The following is a 21,684-nucleotide window of genomic DNA, read 5'->3' on the forward strand; positions in this document are numbered from 1 at the left end:
ACTCGGAACCAGAGGAGTCTCAATCCGCACCGGATCCTTTGCCTCAGGCGGCATCTGAACCTAGTCTGGGGCCTGATTCTGAAGAGCCCCAGTCTGCACAGGTTCCCCTGCAACAAGCACCAGCTGGGCCGAGTCAGGGGCCTGAGCCTGCCCTGGCTCCAGATGCAGGGATGACCTCGTTGCCTTCAGCTGGGCCATCACTCACAGCTGCTCCACTACCAGTTGGGTCAGGGGAGGCTGAGGTGGCCCCTGGGTCTAGTAACCCACCAGTGTCTCCCGAGATGCAGAGACTGAGGACTGAGAGAAGGAGAGGCCTTCGGGCGAGACAGGGAGGTGAGTCACCGGGGGATCAGGACCGGCTGTTACCCTGACAAAGATAAAAGGCTGTTGGACCCCGCCCCAGGTTGTGGGAGCAACATTGCTGTTTGCTAGAACCTGCCTGAGACCCTGTGCCTGACCTTGCCTGGTTTCCTGCCTCGTGTCCTGCCTTGGCCTGTCAGACTGATTCGGGACCGGACCTGGACCGCGTTGCTCGGGTTACCCCCGGGCCCAGCACACACAGCTTACAGAGAGGGCAATCCTAATACACTCCTTTTGCAAGAGGACAGTCCTAATCAGGTCCACCAAGCAATTTGATAGTAACATTTTCCAGTCTTTGTCTTTTGTCCGTTCAGAGAACAAAGCAGGAGAAGACAGAGAGGGAACAGGGGTTGTGGGAGGGGTGTCTACCATTGGCAAGTGCCACAGTTCAGTAGCAGAGCATCTGATTTGAAAGCAGAAAGTCATTTTATGACTTACTAAATGTGTGCTCTATGTTTGTGCTAGGGAAGTTGGGAAGAACCTTTGAAAGTGGGATACTCTGGAGTTCACTGGGAAGGGGACATTTTTCAGGGTTTACAGCTGACATTTCCAGTTTTCTTTGTTGCATCTTTTGCTGTCTTAAATCTCTGCTGGGGTTCTCTCATCAAAGAGTACTCACCCCACACTTGGGTCTTGGCTTCCAGGATTCCCAGCACACAGAGTGTGGGCTGCCTTTGCTCTCTGATTAAAGCATCAGAGAAGCTTGAAAAGCAATTGCTTTGGTGCACCCCAGGTCCCTTCCCTCTGGAGTGCTGGAGGAAGTGGAAGGGTGGTGGCAGCAATGGCCAGAGAATAAATTCCACTGGTTGCCCTCCAGGGTTGTTGTGTTGCAGCTGGGCAACAAAGCTGGTTTGAGAGGCTCATTTAATCACACCTTTCCTGCCCGTGCATTTTGTACTTTTTGATTTTAACCATGTGCATTTTTTAAAATGTTTTGTAAACCACTTTGAAGCTCTCTGGAAACTAATTGGAATTTAAATTTATTTATTTTTTAAATATTTATTACTTTTACAACAATTTAAACACTACAAAGAAAAAACAAAAAAGACAAAAAAATAATACAGTACAGTACAAAAGAAACTAACAAAACACAACAAAAACAATTTAAAAACACATCAAAAAGAAAAAAAGAAAAAAAGAGAGAGAAAAAAAGTTTCTATATCTTATCTTCCTTTCACCTATTTCCACGACCTCCTCACACCTCCCCTTTTGTATTCCACTTCTATTAATCATTTCGGCAATTCCTTTCCATCTTCCCCTGTTTTCTATCCTATAATTATCTTAACACATTTTAACCTTATTTTTCCTTTAATATTCTATTAATCTATTTATATTTAATTCCTTATAACATTTCTACTAAAGCCATATCACTTCATTCCAACATTCTTCTTGTTGGCTGTTTGCAGTTTAGTAGCGCAGAGAGCTTGCTGGGGAGACCATGCATTAAAAAATAAAGGACTCAAAAATAACTTAAACTAGGTTTTAATAAGAAAAACAAAAACTCCTTTTACACTAAGTACATTAACAACCAAACCAGACCCAACCACCAACCCATCCCCCAGGGTAATGGGAGAGCTAGGTGCTGCTCCTTATATACTACACCCAAATGCTGACACACCTTAATCAAATACAACTCAGCAGCACCTGCTATGCTTCACAGCTGTAAAGCTGGGTCTCGTTATCTTACTCTGGCCCTTGCTCTGGCCCCTTAAAGACATACACATCGGGTGGAACAATGATGAACCTTTACATTTAAAGAAACCATTCAACATTTCCCCTGCGGTTCATCATTGTGGAACAAAAACATAAAGCATACTTTGTACATGTCTTTCATGTGTAACCTTTGGAAGTGCTTTAGTAAAAATGTCCGCAATTTGATTGTCACCTGGAACATATTCAAATACAATCATTTTGTCAGCAATTAGTTTCTTTACAAACTGTAAACGTAACCTTAAGACTCTAGTGCGCTGCGTATTGGTCTCTGAACACAGGATAGCAAGTCCACTCTGGGAATCAAGGTAAACTTTTACTGGTAGTGTTACTTGCATCTGTAGGTCTGCAAATACTTGCAGATACCATTCTACATCACGAGTGGCCTGAACGCATGCACATAATTCACTCTCTGTTGTGGAGAGACAAATAATGGTTTGTGTCTGGGACTTCCATTCAAATGGACAACCGTTATAACAAAACACCATACCAGACACACCCCTGCAATTATTTTGTTCCACTGCATGAGATGCATCGCAGAAAATTTCAAAACCTTTGTCAATACATGTTGTAAACTGCAACCTATAATGTTTGGTGTGTTTAAGGTACATTACCACTCTCTTAAGAGCAGAGAAAAACATTGCATAGTGGACTCTTCCACATTGTGATGCATCTTTTAACAAAAGCTTAACTGTTTCGTATTTTACACTTGGTGAATAACACAAATCATAATCTTCGCCTGGAATTTGTTGAAAACCCCTAGCAACTAGTCTTGCTTTGTACCTTACAACTTCATTTTTGTCATTCATTTTAACTCTATGAACCCATTTTGAATCAATAAGTCTCATATCTGGGGTTTGTGGTACAAGAGACCAAGTGTTATGCTCTTTTAAAGAAGCTATCTCAGAGTTCATAGCTTTATACCAATTTGCAGCTTGTTGCTTAGGTAATTTCTGAACATCATTGTAGCTTTTTGGCTCAAAAACTGCCTTATTGGCATACACAGTATTAAAATGTTCATCTGCAAAACGTTGTGGCTTCTGTCTCTTTCTATCTGAACGTCTCAGTCCGGAAGGAGAGTCAGACTCCTCAGACTTAGTAGGACTAAGTGAACTACTAGTTTCAGGTTGTAAATCATTGTCAGATTGAAGAGATGCCTGTAGGCTAAGCTCACGGTCAGAAAACTCAAGAGAATCTAACCTCCCCTCAGGTGCCTGTGACTTTAAATCATCAAACAAATTATCAGATTCAACAGGCTTTTTGTCTTTTCCCATTAATTCAGAAGCACCATTCCTCCTGCTGCTGCTGCTTCTTCCTCTTCTTCCTCAATATTATCTATACTGTTAGTATCTTGGAAAACAGCAACGCCGTTCCAATTTACAATTTGTATCATGCTTCTGGTAATATGAAATTTGCCAGTTGCTGGTATGTAAATTCTGTACGCCCCCTGCTGGTAGCCCATTAATTTTCCCTGGACACTACGTTCACCCAATTTCTGCTTAGCGGGATAATGCATAATTACATCTGAACCCCAAATGCGTAGGTATTTCAGATTAGGGCGTTTTTTAAACAGCTTCTCATAGGGGGTGACATCTAAACCAGAATGATAACTGCGATTTCTAACATAACAAAACGCATTAAGCGCTTCAGCCCAAAAGTCTTTGGGCAGATTAGCATCGTGCAGATACGTTTTAACCCCTGCCTGTAGGTCACGCTGCACAACTTCAACAAGCCCATTTTGCCAGGGACTTCGGGGGCAAGATAACTCATGAGTAGTCCCCTGCGCTTCCAGGAATTTCTCAAAATCCTCAGAAACAAATTCCCCACCCCGGTCAGAAAACAGGTTCTTAATTGGTTTGTTAAAGTGCGTTTTTACCCAGTTGCAAAAAACTTTGTACTTCTCAAATGCTTGGGACTTCTCAGCTATTGCATAAGTCCAACAATATCTACTATACTGGTCTATCAGAGTAAGCCAGTACTTAGAACCTCCTAATGATGGTGGGAGTGGCCCAACTAAGTCACAATGTACACGCTCAAATGGCTCAGTTACTTTCCTATCTGAGCATCTACCCTTGCGTGCAACCTTAATCTTATTCTTGCAACAGGATAGACATTGCATAAAGAATTTACATGGTTTTAAGTTGAGGCCATTAACAATATTCTTTGTCTTAATTACATCAGCAAAATTCAGGTGTCCCAGAATTCTGTGTGCCTCATGGACACACCCGGAATGTGGCCTTACATTCCTCAACCCCTGGCTTGACTGTGCTGCTCTGCAGTTTATAGGCAATTGTGAGTAGGTGCGAAAATACAGTCTATATAAACCATCAGATTCCCGGGCATATAATAGACGTTTGTTCCCATCGAAAAACTCACACATTGACTTTAAGAAACGCACAGTTATGCCTTGACGAGCAAAACACCTTACTGATAATAAATTGTCCACTGACGGGCAGTAAATGCAGTTCACTATCGTAATGTTTAAAGAGTCAAGTTTAACAGTACCCCTGCCAAGCGACTGCAAGACTTGTGAATTGGCTAGATGTACATTACCAATTTCCTCTTCGAAAGAAATAAACAAGCTCCGATCATTGCAAACGTGCTGAGATGCTCCTGAGTCCACAACAAAAGACTTCCACTTGGCACGTTTAAGTCTTTTACGATCTGTTGTCCTAGCATGGAAAACTCGCGGCTCGTTTCTGTCTCTACTATACGATGTCGGCTGCTGGGCTGACAACCGTGACTGATGAACAGAAACAGGCTTGGGAGTACTTTGCTTTCTTTTGGATCTGCAGTCCTTTGCAAAATGTCCTTGCTTATTGCAGAACCAACAACGCTTGGCAGCTTTAAATACAGTTGTATCACCACAAGTTTGCATATGGCGTTCCTCATTACTTCTGGAAATAGGAGTGCTTATGGCACAAGCCTCCCTTCTGTCCAACTCGCCCATTAATCTTGCCGTCACCCCTTCCACAGTTAATTGTGCTGGTGGAACGGCAGATATCTGGCTAGCTATACCATCGAAGTCCTCATTAAGGGAACAAAGAATGATAAAAACATACTGAATATCAGGTATGTCCATGTCCCTTCGAATTAATTCGCCGCGTATTGCCTCCAGACGTCTCAAGTGTGCTGCCAAATCACCACCAGGCTGCAACTTCGTCTGGTACAACTGCTTGAAAAACGTCAATGCAGATGCTGACTCTTTTCTAACATGCACTGCTGCAAGACTGTCCCACATTTCTTTGGCAGTTTTCTTATTTCTTATATAGACTACTTGCTGGTCGCTGACTGCCAAATTAATTATCGCCCTGGCTTTTGCATCTCCTTTTGACCAAGCATTAGTTACAGGGTCAGGAGGGTCATCAGTTACATAGGTCCATACTTCTCTAGAGGTCAAAAGCGCCTCCACCCGAAAAGACCATAAACTATAGTTCTCATCTGTTAGCTGTGGGAAGACCAGAGCCTTCTCAGCTTCAGGAACCCGGTCAACCATTCTGGAACTCTTCCAGACCCACAGAACTACGCTAACAGGAGAAGGAGTTTTCAAACCTTTCTCAGAGTCCAAAAATATGCAGTCATCCACTCAGCAGCTGGGCCCATAACCAAAGATGTTGGCTGTTTGCAGTTTAGTAGCGCAGAGAGCTTGCTGGGGAGACCATGCATTAAAAAATAAAGGACTCAAAAATAACTTAAACTAGGTTTTAATAAGAAAAACAAAAACTCCTTTTACACTAAGTACATTAACAACCAAACCAGACCCAACCACCAACCCATCCCCCAGGGTAATGGGAGAGCTAGGTGCTGCTCCTTATATACTACACCCAAATGCTGACACACCTTAATCAAATACAACTCAGCAGCACCTGCTATGCTTCACAGCTGTAAAGCTGGGTCTCGTTATCTTACTCTGGCCCTTGCTCTGGCCCCTTAAAGACATACACATCGGGTGGAACAATGATGAACCTTTACATTTAAAGAAACCATTCAACACTTCTAGCATTCATTAATTTTACAATGTTTCTGTAGATAATCTTTAAACTTCTTCCAGTCTTCTTCCACCGACTCTTCTCCCTGATTTTGCCAGTCATTTCGGCTAGTTCCATATAGTCCATCAACTTCATCTGCCATTCTTCCCTGGTGGGTAAATCTTGTGTCTTCCAGTACTTCGTGATGAGTATCCTTGCTGCTGTTGTTGCATACATAAAAAAAGTTCTATCCTTCTTTGGCACCAATTGGCCGACCATGCCCAGAAGAAAGGCCTCTGGTTTCTTCAGGAAGGTATATTTAAATACCTTTTTCATTTCGTTATAAATCATCTCCCAGAATGTCTTTGTGGAGTTTGGAACTGACAGGGTTAAAACTCTGTGGTGTCCTGTATCTGGGAGGAGCTTGACGCAGAGAAGTGCGTCACAGTGTGTGTCTGCATTCAGACTTGCTTTTGCTTCTGACTGAGACACAGCTCAAGCCTCAGAGGCTGCGTGTGTGCTTTTGGAGAAAGCACGGAGAGATGTTGGAAAGTTCTGATGGTTTTATTGCTTTGTAAATAAACGCTCCTAGAGATAAGAACCGAACTGTCTCTGGACTTGATTTATCCCTCATCTCACACGGACGCAGGACCGCTGCTACTCTGCTCTCCTGCCAGGTCAGCTCCCAAGCAGAGCCACGCAGGGAAGCCTGACTGGACGCAGGATTTATTTTTCCGCAAAGTCTTAATCCTTGGGCATGTCCACCAAAGGTGAAAGAATGTACCTTCAGTCTCATTACATTTCCAACATTTATTATCGGGCAAATGGTAAATTTTTTCAAGCTTAACTGGTGTCATGTACCACCTGTAAATCATTTTCATTAAATTTTCTCTTAGGGCATTACATGCCGTGAATTTCATACCTGTGGTCCATAACTGTTCCCAGTCAGCCATCATTATGTTATGTCCAACATCTTGTGCCCATTTAATCATAGCTGATTTCACCGTTTCATCCTGAGTGTTCCATTTCAACAGCAAGTTATACATTCTTGACAAATTCTTAGTTTTTGGATCTTAACAATTCTGTTTCCAATTTTGATTTTTCCACCTGGAAACCAACTTTTTTGTCCAATTTATATGCCTCCATTATTTGGTAATAATGGAGCCAATCTCGCACTTTGTTTTTCAATTTTTCAAAGCTTTGCAATTTTATTCTGTCTCCATCTTGTTCCAGAATTTCCCAATATTTCGGCCATTTGGCCTCCATATTGAGTTTTTTCTGTGCCTTAGCTTCCATTGGTGACACTAATTGGAATTTAAATTAAATCATCATAATAAATAACAATATAATCACATATATATCTTGGCTCTCTTCAAATACTACTTGCTTATGAAAGTTCCCAGGTGATGAGGAATCTAGACTTACAGTTTCTTGATTCTAAACGATCTATCATAGCAATGCCATTCTGAGCCTACCATGGAAACTCCAATAAAATAATCGGTCGGTTTGTTCTTCACTCTGGATACAGCAAAGGCCTACAACACAGAAAAAAAGAAATTCTAGTTTTCCTCTTAAAACTTTCCACATAATGCCCCTTCCCCAGGAAGACAAAGTAGACTATATATTGTTCTGTGTGTAGCTCACAGTGGCAGGATTTATCATAAACTACAGTATACACATCCGTTCAAATACCTGAATGCAGCCACCTTGACTCAAACATGGGGAGCTCACTACATGACTGGAAACTCTGCAAAGTCAGTGTGTGTTTATGAGGAAAAAACCTCCACCAAGGGCGGAGACTGCAAGCACAATGATGTGTCTTTTTCTTCTCTGTGTTGCTGTGAGGCTCGCTCTTGTATGATAGGGCTGCCATAAGTTTGAATTTTCCCAGACATTACCAGGATTTCAAAGGTAGAATAGAGATCCCATGGGGAAATTCTGAAATGTGGCGCAATGTCCTGGATCTTAGGCAAGTCAACTGAAAAAAAATCACCATTGTTTTTTACATTTTTTGTAGCTGAAACAATGGCTGCTACATTGGGAGACCTTGTTCTCATAAAACCTTAAAATCTGCCAGCTGGTGTTCAGGTGAATCCAGGTTAAGAGGGGCAAAGGGTGCTTTTGTGGATGCAAATGTTTATGAGATTCCTTTGGGGAAAACATCTATCCCTTTGGGATGTCATTTTCTTCCCTCGAGAAAAGCAAGAAAAAAATGGAGGGGTGAGTATGTTTATATCTTTTCGGTCCTTTTCAGGAGGTCTGAAAAGAATGGGGAAGGCCAATAAGAATGATAAGGGGGAAATGAAGGAGCAAAAATGCCTAGGCCTTGGTCTCACTGAGGAGCAGAAAACTTCAGCTGGTGAAAAATGCAATGGCCAGATTGATGACCAGAACAAGTTCCCCTTAGGAACCCACCATACCCTGGGCCTCTCTCTCTCTCTCTCTCTCTTATTATTATTGAAGATTTTATTAGGCAAACAGATTCTTAAAATACATGCAATACTAACAAAATAACATTCACTATGTTATAAAGATGATAAAGAATATAAACATAAAAAGAAAAGAATGGAAAAGAACAGAAGAAAGAAAAAACAAAGAGAAAGAAGAATGGAAGTGTGCATAAAGGCAAAGACATAATGATATCCACTGTTTGAATCAGCAAAGAAAAGAAACTTCCGACCATAGCCAGTGTACTAATTTACAATTAAACTATTATTTACACAGCTGTGTGAAGTTGTTTTTCGTTAACTTAAGTTAACTTTATCTAACAAATACTTTATATTGCATGGCTCATTCAATAGCTGCCAGAAAGCATCTGAGGCCTTTCTCAATGTCCCCCATCTCAGAAAAGTTAGGAGGATTGCAAAAAGAGAAGGGGCCTTTTTTGTGGTGGCTCCCCAATTATGGAATGTTCTTCCCGGAGAGGCTTCCCTTGTGCCTTCATTACATGCCTTTAAGCAAAGGGCAAACCATTCCACTTAATTAATCTATGGCCTGTAAAAGTGTGGGGGAGAGGACTGTTATTATGATCATTATTTTATTATCAGGCTGTCAGTTAGTATGCTTTTTTATTACAGTGGTACCTCGGGTTAAGCACTTAATTCGTTCCGGAGGTCTGTACTTAACCTGAAACTATTCTTAACATGAAGCACCACCTTAGCTAATGGGGCCTCCTGCTGCCGCCGCGCCGCCGGAGCACGATTTCTGTTCTCATCCTGAAGCAAAGTTCTTAACCTGAAGCACTATTTCTGGGTTAGCAGAGTCTGTAACCTGAAACGTATGTAATGTGAAGCGTATGTAACCCGAGGTACCACTGTACTATATAAGCTTTTGTTCTGTAGTGCCTCTGGGCAGACCTTTTCAACTGGCACGTTGAGTTGAGCGAGGTACCACTGTATTTCATTGTGTTTCTATCTCTGATATTCTATAATGTGTTCTTAATGTTGTACACCACCCTGGGCTCTTTTGATAAAGGAATATTTTGATAAATGAAATAAATGAAATAAATAAATAAATAAATAAATAAATAAATAAATAAATAAATAAATAAATACTAATACTAATATGCCACCTTTTCCTCCAAAGGAGCTCAAGGTACTGCATGACCTTCTCCTCTCCCCATTTGTCCTTACGACAGTCCCGTGGCGTAAGTTAGGATGAAAGGCAGTCCTGACCAGTAAGCTTCATGGCAGAGTGGGGATTCAAATCATTATTCCTGGTTTCTCCATACAATTGTATTGTGAACTTGAGTACTTGAAAAGAGGTTTCTGACTCTTGCTCATAGAGCAGAGGAGCAGGAAGCCATGATGTTCCCACTTACACATGATGACAAGTTACCCAGAGGATCAGGATGGAGCAGCACCCTGCTGTGATGGGTCAATCCTACCTCTTATATATGATATGTATATATAATGCCAGAGCTGCAGCAAAACATGTCTGTCCCTTATCAGTCTCTACAACCACAGCAGACGCTGAAATACCCCCAAAGTCACACTCCTTCATTGTCTCTTAAGAATTTATTGCATGATCTGCTCACCTCCTCCTCATCACTTTCAACACATAACAAATTTGTATTGTATTTCATGCTGTTGCAGAGTTGTATGCACTGTTTCCAAGTCCTTGGGGTGGCAATGAAGTCAAATGTATATAGGGCTCCATGCCAAACAATCCATTCCTCATCTAACTTGCGGTGAATGTCATCTTTGAGCAATGCCCAGAATGTGAGAGGAATAAAAAGAGAGAAAGGACAAGTGAGGTTGTAGTAGAAGCCAGCTTGTAGGACTCTGCAGCGTTTAAAACACTGATATTAGGGGGAACCTTGGGAGCACCTTGGGTGGGGGAACCACCCCCACTGAAGAAAATCTAGCATTGTCCTCAAAGACCCACTGGCTACACACTTAAAGGATAAAGTTTTCGACTTCAGAGTGCATTTGTTTTCCCAAATGTTGCATTTCCTGTTGAAGAACCCAGTGGCTCTATAGAGGATGTTTAGTGGGATCAGTTTCACCTTATGCAATTAGCTGACATGGCAGCAATGTATCCAACCCCATGGCCCCTCAACTCCAATCCCTCCTGGCTTATCAAATCTATCAGAGGGGGCTGACTGGTTGGGTCCAGATTGTGGTTAATGCTTTGCTGCATGAAGGTGTGGTCCCTGCTGCATTGAAAGAAGCAGTGGTGTGACCACTCCTAAAGAAAGCAACTCTGGACCCTCTGGATTGGAACAGGTGTGGGCCGTTGCCAATATCCCCTTTTGGGGGAAGGTACAGGAGAGGGTCACTAGCCAGCCTTCTACCAGATTTGGGTCAACAGCCCAAAGTACCAGACATAGACTGAAAGGTGCAAGGGAGCTCCACCAGGTCTCCTGTGAAATTCGACCTTGTTGTAGCAAATTCCTTCCAGACAGTTTCAGAACTGTTTTTGAGTACAGAGTAATATACCAAAAAAACTAGAACGACCCACCATTTGAACAGTGGGAAAGAAAAGATAGGAAACAAAAGCTGTACTACTGACGTGACGGGAAAGAAAATACTTTTTTCCTATTTCACAGGCTCCTCTGTCCTTCCGCAGGATGAATTCCCTTAGCATAGAAAGGAGGACATGTGGGGACTGGTCATTGATTCATGAGTCAGGCACAGTATTTGGCCTGCAGGACAAGTGCCTCAACAGACAACTGTGTCCTCCAAATCAGCCTCCTGATTTCATCATGCTCATACACCCGCTTGTTCCTCAAAGGACTATGGGATTAACCAGACATCCGTAATACTAATACTAATACTAATTCTAATTTATTTATACCCCACCCATCTGGCTAGGTTTCCACTGAAATGGAGCTTTACCCAGAAAGGCTCAACAACATGGCTTCTTTGACTGTGTCCATATTATTGATAATCCTGTACCTAATAGAGAATTTGTACATAGTACACAGATAACTTGTGACCTTTCCTATGTTGCTGGTTCGCAGCTTGAGACCGTCAGCCTGCAATTTCACAGGGAAGAGCCCTAGTGGGCCAGAGCTAGTATGCTCATCCCTACAGCCCTCTGCACATGTGCTCACTTAAAACACCTGAAGAGAGCTACCCATCCAGGAGCACTAATCTCACTGATATTTCAGAATGGGATTGGGACCAGAATGTGCCATTCTAGCCTGTAATGGAAAAGAGAAGTCCATCCCAATGGTTCTGAATTCGCCTATTGCCTCAAAGGTTCTGGCACCTTGACCTTGACCGATAAAAGTGGTTTCTGAGTAACTTACTAATAGCCTGCTGTAGTTCACTGATTTTCTTTCTCTCTTCGGCTATTGCCATAGATACATTCTCAGCTTTCTTGAATTTTGTGATATCTAAGAGAGTTGCAACAATTGAATTTGGGAAGAATCTCAAACAGCCATGTAAAGATATTGAACAGCCATGTTTCTCAAAATCTAAAATTTACCTTTCATATATAGGAACCTAGGAAGTTGCCTTATACAGAATCAGACCATTCATTAATCTAGATGAGAATTGTCTATGCTGACTAGCAATGGCTCTCCAGGGCTTCTGAAAGAGGTCATTCCCACCTCTGCCTGGAGATGCTGAAAATTGAACCTGGGGCCTTTTTTAACAGAACAACAACAATGGCATTTGCACGTCCACTCAGCTGCAGTCCTTTCCTGGAGCTTCTGGGTAGCTCAGTCAGTAGAGCATGAGACTCTTAATCTCAGGGTTGTGGATTTGAACCCTCCCCCCATTGGGTGAAAGATTCTTGCACTGCATAGGGTTGAGCTAGAAGACCCTTGTGATCCCTTCCAACTCTGCAACTCCAAAACGTAGGTTAATCAGCCTCGTATAACCAACATGTTTAACTCTAAATAATGCATTAAGGTGTTCAAGCCATAGAGTATGCTGCCCTGCTAGACTCAGCTACATTGGGAAGAAATAGGTAATCAAGCCTATTGTTTTTCCCCAGGCTACTTGAGAAGCTCAGTATGTGATGAGGTTTGATCTGGTTGCTCAAGCTCAAGCTCTTGACTTCCTGTACCAATACTCTAGGAAATTCCTCCACATTGTTGCTAAGCTACGTTTTCCTGGTTTGATCTGATTGCTCAAGCTCAGCCCCATGCTCCTCATGAGCCACTCTTGAGTTCCTGTACCAATACTCTAGGAAATTCCTCCACATTGTTGCTAAGCTAAGTTTTCCTGCCGTGCACCTTTTCTGAAGCACATGGCTCTGACCTTTGAAGAGTTTGTAAGCAAATCATTCTTTAACTTACCAAGTGTGTGTTCTTGTTTGCTGGGGGAAGAGGGAAACTTTGGAAGTCACTTGGAAGAGCCTATTTTAAAGGTCTAGCAGGCTATACTTTCATGCTGACATTTGCTGCATATTTTGTGAGTGTAAATCTCTGCTGGGTTCTCTCACCAATGGGTACTTGCCCCAAACTTGGATCTTGGAATTCAGGAATTTTCTTTCTTATATCAATATATATATTTTCCACCAACACACCACACACACCATGCTTATGGAGAAGTTAAGAATAGAATGAACTTGGGGACTTCCGGGTTAGCGCCATCAGCTAATGGCGGATTCCCTCCGAGCTCCGGAGGGAATCGGCTCCGCAGGATCCGGGTCTTGCCGCTGCGGCGACGCGGGGACCCTCAGAAATCACAGGCGCTGAAGCCTGTGAACTTGGTGACTCGGCGGGCACCATTTGCGCCCCCCCGACCCGCGAAGGAGCCTTTTTAAAGGCTTCGGAACGGGGGACGGGGTGAGCGGCGCGGTGCTGAGAGTCGACTGCTTCTCCTGCGGAGTGAAGACGCATGCCATGGTCGGAGAGCACTGACTTCTTCTTGTGAACAATTGGACTCTAAAAGTAACAACCCGTGAGTAATACGGAAATTGGATTTGTAAAGAAAAATTTTTTTTTGAATTAGGCACGATCGGGGAAGGCGCAAACAGGAAGTCCGTCTCCCCGTCTTATAAATAATCTAAAGCAAGGACTAGCTAACTAAGGTCAAGAGAATTTCTTCTTCTTTATTGGGTAAAAGACATTAATTTCACGATTTGGCAGTATAATTAATTTCACTGGAGGATAAGAGCTAATTTTGAGAGCTGAAGTGCCACCCCCCCGGACCCGGGAGTGATCCGCGAGAGAGCCTGTTGAGGAGATATAGAAGAGTTTGACAGCTGTCAAATTAGCTGTCAAGAAGGAAAAAGAGAACTTTGTTTCTGCTATCTCTGCTGGATATATTTGCTACAATTTGGTTATATTTTGTTGAAAACAAGGAAGAACTGATACAAACTAACTTGATTTTTGGATTTGAACTGGAAGGAAGATAAAGTAACCAAAATCCCTCTAGAGGGGATTTTGGGACATTACAAGAATGGCTGAAGGAGGAAAAATTCAAGCTAAATTGGACAGAGTGTTTCTTCTCTTGGGAAAGTTACAAGGCCAAATTGATGTTTTGGCTACAAATGTTGCAACTCTGGACTTAACAGTAAACAAATTCATTGAATTTGATAAGTACTTGACTCATGAAGAGAAACTTGAAAGATTTGAGAGTGTGGAGAAAGAGATATATGTTGTTTCTGAGGAAAAGGAAGGAGGAGATGTTGCAGATGACGAAGGAGAGCCAGAGGCCTGACATGATGGCTACAAAGGAAAATAACTACTGGATGATGAAAATCTGTTTTGAATTGAAGATTGAAGAATGGAGAGATCTCCTTATGTGGAGATCTGAAGACCTATGGATTACAAATTTGATTAAGGTGGAAGTTGGAGCTTTCGGGACATTTGGACTTAAAAGGAGTAAGAAACAAGATTCGGGCTCCACTTTTAAGTATGGAGGTCTGGCTGGAAGAAATATGGACCCTATCGGGACAGAGCTTCTCCGAGATCTGGTGTTTAATATTAAGGACTACCAAAAAAACCGGCAGAGAGGAATTGAGAGAGAATTAAGAGCCTCGGACGTGAGGTCTCCAGGCTGATAGTAGACTAAGACTGATGGACATTTGTTGGGGATTGAAACCGGGAAAGGGTGGGGTGGGGTTTGGGAATCCAAAGGGTGCAGAATAATAATCTGTCTTTTTTATTTTGTTTTGTTATTAGTATGAAAATTGGGGAATTCGTGGAAGGGAATTTGGGTCGACTTTAGAAAAAAGTTTTAAGAATGAGCACTGATGTTTAAATACTGATGTTTACAAGTTAAAATTGGTTTTTTCAAAAAATTAATTAAATATAAAAAGGTCAAAAATTGGGGACAAGAACTTGTTGAATTAACAATTTGAATTGGAATATAAGAAGGGGAGGTGTGGGGAAGTCAGGGAAATATGTTATTGAAAATAAGGATTGTAAACTTTATGTGTTTTTAACTTTTTTGTTTTTTCTTTTTGGATTTTTTAATGTATAAAGGTGGAAAAACTCAATAAATATCTTTTTTTAAAAAAAATAAGAATAGAATGAACTTGAGGCAACCCAGCCATTCCTCTTTGACTTCTCTCAACTGAGCAATGAGTAGAAATCACATTTGGTGGGCCACGGAAGGAGCTCCTGAGCAGACAAAAAGTAACATATGACTTACCATCTGCCTGAAAAAGATCTGGATAGTTGACTTCTACCATTTTTAGAATCTTTGTCGTTCCTTCTTCAAATATGGCTCTCCTTCGCGCTTCCTTAATATCTAAAGGTGATGATGGGGAAAGTTGTTCAACGCATGTGGGAGAATAGCTTTTCTTCCCCCAGCACCCCTTTGGAAGGGATTAAGTTGCATTTGCAATGTGACTTCTGTGGTATAAGTTCCAGTTTACACTGTACTCCCCAAAATTTGTAAAGGTAAAATTTCTCCACCAGGAAGACCCATTTTTCAGCCTCAAGATTTTGTTTAGAGTCCTTAGCCCAATATCTTCATTATATATCTCATTTCCCATGCAGGTCTTTAGGGAATTGCTTAGAAAACAGAAGCAGCAGGAAGTCGTAGGGATACAATACTATGTGAGTTTCCTGGGGAAAGAATTTCCGAGTAGAGAAGCCTTTACTGCTATGGCCGCTCATGGTAGGGGCTTTTGAGGGAAAAGAATTTGTGAGGACATTTTCCCCATCAGGTTCATGTAGAAGAAAGTGATGTAGGAAAGGAAGGGCGAGCCTTTTTGACCCAGCAGGCCAGATCCATCTCTCTTTCCAACCCCACGGGCTAACTTTGAAAGGTGGTTGGTTGGGACAACTCACTTGTAAATCATCTGATGCTATAATGACATGAGTGGTTGAACACCTGTCAAAGTTGTTAATGAGCTGAATACTGGGGAGAAATGTGTGGTGAAGGTGATCATCCCAGGAGTTATGGAGTACAATAAAACCCTCGCTGATGACCGAAGAAGGCCCCAATGTCTTTTTTGAGAGCAGTAATGTTTTTTCTGTGTGGAATGTATGAGAAGCAGAAATACTGACAAAGCCTTAGTTGAGCTAAGAACGTGCATCAGTGTGTAGAGGCACAAGATTTGTTACTCCATGTGGCCAGCAATGCTGAGTGACCTCTGTGAATCTCCTGATAAGGCTTGGAATCATATTAACCCCCTGAAACACTGCAAAAGTGTTTTGTGCAGGTGATTACTCCATGACCTGCCATTTGTGAACTTTTCTGTGCTTGTTTACCCCCACACATTTTGTACAGCTCTGATCACTTTCTTCCCAGGGGAAGTTCAGGTCATTTCCATTTCCCAGATTCATTTCCTGTTTGGATTTTCTGCTGCTGTGTTCAAAACAAATCTTTCCAAACAGATCTTAGCCTTTTGAATTCTGTGGGGGTCATCTCCCACTTAGTGGGAGAACCCCTCTTTAAGAACCCCATTTTCAAAATACTGCTGTGCATTGTTTTGAAGGCACCTGACCACAAACATGTATACTCAATTCACACACACCCTTGACCTGCCCCACATAATTATTATTATTAATTATTATTTACTTATTGCTCTCATGGTATCTTGTATATCCTTGTTGCCATGAGATCTCGCAAGTTCATCCCAGAGCCCAGTAAGCAAGTCTGAGAACATAAAGGTCTTTCTGTGCGAAGAAAACCTGGTACTTGAAAGCTCTCTGCCTTGAGAACAATTATTTGTGGGGTTTCAATCAAGTGGTGTTTGACCACATAACGTTGGTAATAATATTTATTAAGTTTTCCATTTTAATAATCCAATAAGAATAACAGTAAAATATTTCAAATTACAATACAATCAAAAAAGGCTAAATATATTGCCAAATTATATATCTTTGGGTGACTTCCCATGCTCTGAATTTTGTGGAGTGCTAATCTAATATCACATTGCATTTCTTAATTAGTCAATAAACCATTCCAATGTTAATCCTTCACTTAATTTTCATTTATGTTTACAACCACTGGTCTGTTCAAACTTTCGTCTTCATAGTTCTGTGTGAAATATTTTCCCTTGTTGTTATCCACATTCCAGCAATTCCATTTTCAATTTCTGCCAGCAGGAGCCATAATACACCACATCCCAGACAAAAACATACCATTAGCTCCTGGCAGCCATCCGGAAATCCCCTCTATAGTCTTGCATCATCTCCCAACATGCTGGTACCTCTGCAAAAACAAAGTAGCTCCAGTCCAGAATTTTTTCCTTTCTTCCACTGAGGGAACAGCACTAGTGTTCTTTCAAACCCACTTACATATTTCAAACTGTTGCCTTTCGGGGGAGGTTTACCAGGTAAAACTGCAAATACATATTGTAAAGGAGAATTGGGGGTTGCTTGTGCGTAAAGGGTGCTGCAGCTCTAGACAACATTGCCTGGCTAAACCTTTCCCTGGCTGGACAGCCCTTTCTCCATGGCTGTGTCAGTCGCTGGCAGGATCCGTCAGTGGGCGTTTTCTGAACTTCTTCCAGCATAAAAATTCTTTCACCCCAAGTCTCCGCCTAGCCTCTCTGCGCGGAAGTCTCCTGCGCAGAGTGGGCGTGCCCAACGGAGGTCCTGGGCTCTCCCTGCTGCTCTCTGTGGAAGAGTCTCGGAGCCCTCCCTCCGCAGTCTCCTCTTGCTTCCTGGTGTCCCTCCTAGTTCCTTTCTCAAAGGAAGTTTGCTCTCTCTCCCTGCTGGTCCCTTCTCCTGCATCGTTAGGGAGCCTTACCTCCACTCTAAGCTCCGATGGCAGTTCCCTGACACATATATATCAAAAGAGAATAAAAAAGGCTCACCTCCCCCTAGGGCTATACAATTAATCCATCAATTAATTCAACAAGTGAGTCAGTCCTTTGTACTGTTGTTCCTGCTCCTCAGCGACCTTTAGTTTCATTTCTGCTCACGGCGATATTTTAACTGCATCGTTGTCCCACATTAATCCCGGGCAGATATCCAGAACTCTCCTCTTGGTCTCCTTCCAGCTGTTGATGAGGTAATGCCTCCACACTAAAACGATCGCTCCATCAGGAATTCCTTTCATCTTTCCCTTAATGATCATTGCCAGAATCATAGTCAAAATATCATACAGTCCGTTTCGCAATTAAGATAGTGTCCACTTACATATTTGAAGCCATTGTGTTTTGGTGACGACAAGAAATCTTTCCCCAGATCAAATCCTTCTCAGTAGCTGATTAAATTTGCAAATTATTTTATCTCCACTGGTTCAGGACATGCCTGTTAGTTAAGTCTGAATTTTTATATTAAAAAAAGGTGTCCTCTGCCCCTGGTGCTGTCTTTGGAGAGTTGCCACAACCATGCCGTGTACACCCAGCACCCCTTGCTCCCTCTTCCTTCTGGATGGGCAGCAGGTATTGGACAATCTGCGGGTGGAGTGCCCCCGACCCGGGGTTGGGGGGATTGGGAGGATAATTACTCCCATATTATCCTCTATTACCAGCACAGAAGGGCTGTGGTGTAATTGGCACAGCTGATTGCCATGGCAGACAAACAGGAAGTGCTTGACCACATAACATTGAAACTGCATTAGTTAATTGTGCCCAAGATGTGATTGTACTGTACCAGCAAAGCCACTTTCAGCCCAGCTCTGAATTCCCATGAGATCTTGTGAGAGCATCCTGGAGCCCCTTAAGCAATTCTGAGAGTTTAAAAGCTCTTTTTGTGCCAGGAAAACCAGGTGGTTTCATTTTTTTGCCAATTAATTTTTATAAATTTTCCAATTTTTTAACAGGTTAACAACAAATTAATTCAAATTAAACACACACACACACACAGGACTTTCTGCCCTGCTTTAGAGATGCTTCTTTGCTCCTTCGCTGCTCACAGTAAAGTGCTTTAAAAAAATTTAAAATTCTAATACTTTCCCATCCATTCTCTATTTCAACCAGCTGTGCATGTTCAAATCCTGCTTAGACTTTTATTGAACTATTTCCCCAATTGATCAAACAGAATTGCTCTTCCTTTATCAATCAATACAGCTTGTTCATCATGCCTTTATGCCTTCATGACATTTTAATTGATAATAATAATGATGTGATCCGCTTTAGCCCTAGCATTCTATTCAAGTTTTACAATCCTCACAAACATTGGGGGAAATCTCCTGATCGACCTTGTTATGTAGTTTCTCTTTCACAAAACAGACCTACACTCTCTACTTTCCCCGGCTTAATGCATTCTGCTCCCATCATTCACTCCTTGGTATGCAGTCCACTAACCCCAACAAACCTTGATCGTATCCTAGGGTTGCCGTATTTCAAAAAGTGGATTTATTTATTTTTTGTCAAAGCTCTTGGGCTACATACACATACACACACAATTGTGATTGTGAGCTATTTTTAAGGAAATACACCAACACCCACACTTCAGACAAGAGCTTCGTGCACCCAGATTTTCCTGGACAATTTAGCAATTTCCACCTGGACACTGTTTCCGATGGCCAAATCCCAGCTATGTTGGGGAAATTCTGGATGTATGGCAACCCTGTTTTATCTATTCTCTAGTCCCCATTAACCCTGTCCGTGCCAAATGCTGGAGGGAGAATGAACTTTATACCTGTGAAACGTACAAATCGCTTCTACCCTTCATATTGCCTGATTCATTTTTGCTTACAAACTACCTCCAATTTTTAATATAGCAACTACATAAAACTCAGAACCGCTTCTTCCTCTCTCTCCAATTAGGTGTTGAAAAACATTATTCTCCCACACCAAGCACCCAAGAGCCTCCAGTTCTGTTATACAGCTCTCTTTAAGGAAAAACAGTCTTTGACAGGGTCTCTTCTCTTTAATCTGCTGGCATCTGTTTGTCCCCCATGGCACTGCCCATATCCAATACTGAAGACGGAGGCAAGAATGGAACTTGTACTTGTGAATCTTTACCATGTTATAATACATTCCCCCACCAGCCCAGCCCAGCCCCACCCCATTATGCTGCCAAAACCATTACCACCACCTTTTGTCCTTTGTCTCGCCAGACTCAGTCTCCTTTTTCTTTGCATACCCACAGCTTAATGTTCATGACTGCTTCTCCCTCTCTGCCTGGGTGCTTTAATTAACAAAGATAGCATCCTTATTCCACACAGATGGTTTATCACACTCGACTGTATACCCAGTTATAATCCATCTGCTCCTTTGCACATTCTTATCCACAGGTCAGGGGTAGGTATGCAGAAGTCCCTCGTAATCCTTTGCAATAACACAACTCCACTCATTCCCTTTAATTGAGCAACTTGGCGAATGCATCCAACATAGTTAATTTGAGTTTTAAACCCTTTCTTCTGGAATCCTTAGAATTCCAATGCTCAAGTGTGGGGGAGCAGCTCCCTTGCAATTAAAACGACTTGAAACATTGTCTGCCCCTTCCTTCTTGAACGGGCTCGTCTTCGCAGGGATGACATCTTTATGAAAGGGGAATCTGAAGCGTAACACAGTTGTAGAATGAGGCTGTCTTTGTTAAACTCCTTCCATTCAGTGGCAATCCATGTTTTAATTCTTGCCATAAGCAGTCCTTATGCAATTTGTCTCAGACGTTCTGCTGCCAAGAATCTCAAGGTTGCCCATCGGAGTCCGTTTCGCAAAAGAGGAGATCATATTTCCAAAGTCCTGTCTCTTCCTCCCCTCCATTCATTCCAAACCACAGTCAATGTTGCCAACCAGGAGAGATTCCCCTACTAAACCATTTGCAGTTTTCCCTGAGAGATCCTCCTGCTCTCCACAACCAGTCCTTCTTCAGCACTGCAAGTTGTAAATCTTTATAGCCTCCTCACTCCACAGTGCAAGTTGTAAACTGCATCAAGTCAATTAGAGGCGGGTTCTTCTCCCAGCAAACTCCCCTCCTTCGCAGTCTCAATGCAGTTCACAAAGCAGTTCAAATCTTCACACACCCAGTTTTAGCTCACAGAATTCCAGCCTCATAAATCTCCTTTAACAAACCTTACTTGAAGTGTCTTGAAGAGAGGGTAGATTTTAAACCTTGGAGACATATATACTAGTAAAAACAAAATAATACCTCTCTCTCTTATCCATTTTCTACTATGACAGGAATTTTCAACTGAGCCTTGTTCCTTCCATTTCATCTTCTACAGAGCACTCCTTCAGTTTTCAATCCAATATTCCGAATTGCAAAGGTGCCTGGTCCTTACAGCGGATGGACACGAAGGCTTCCTCATCTTGACAAGGAGATCCAGACCCAGAGTCCCCTCCCCCATCCACCTGACACTTGGAAGAGGGTCTGTGGGTACTCCAGCCTCCTGATACCCTTGGGAGTTGAAGAAAGCATTCCAGCCTTGAGAAGCTCTCCTTCCCCTTGCCTGAGTCTCTCTCACTAGCAGGAGAGCAGAAAAGGAAACCAATTATATGTGGGATTTCAACCATCTGCCCAAGGTGGATCATACTGTACCTGCAAAGCCACTTCCAGCCCCGACTTTACCTGCCCCACAGGTGAAGTCATATGAGATCAGCTATGGGGCAGGTGGGCTTAGCTTGGCTGACCAGGGTCGAGTTTACCCCACTCTCACAGTCCAGATTTGTCAAGAAAGCAACAGCTGAATGCACATATTTACGCTGGGCCATGAACATTAGGAAGGTTTTCTACAGGCTCCCAAGAGCAACAGTCTGGCCCCCAACCTGCTTCATCCGTGAGGTAGTGTAGCTGCTTTGGGTACTTCTCAGATTTGAGGACCCTAGGCCGCAACAGATGGTAGAGGTTGCAGTGTGCTCATCCAAGGAAGGGGTTAATCGCCTGAGTACA

General features: G+C 42.4%; 1 protein-coding gene across 1 annotated transcript; it reads right to left on the reverse strand.

Moving 5' to 3' along the window:
* Positions 1-255: 255 nt before the first annotated feature.
* LOC128420632 (uncharacterized) lies at positions 256-21,133 on the reverse strand. Its single transcript, XM_053402311.1, has 7 exons — positions 20,907-21,133; positions 19,882-20,871; positions 15,095-15,193; positions 11,794-11,880; positions 10,075-10,238; positions 7,464-7,573; positions 256-367 (listed from the first exon to the last, which is right to left on the reverse strand). Exons 2-7 carry the CDS (start codon positions 19,931-19,933, stop codon positions 256-258), a joined length of 624 nt encoding a protein of 207 aa, XP_053258286.1. The 5' UTR covers positions 19,934-20,871; positions 20,907-21,133.
* Positions 21,134-21,684: the final 551 nt, after the last annotated feature.

The sequence above is a fragment of the Podarcis raffonei genome, chromosome 9 (genome assembly GCF_027172205.1).
Source record: "Podarcis raffonei isolate rPodRaf1 chromosome 9, rPodRaf1.pri, whole genome shotgun sequence".
NCBI lineage: Eukaryota > Metazoa > Chordata > Lepidosauria > Squamata > Lacertidae > Podarcis > Podarcis raffonei.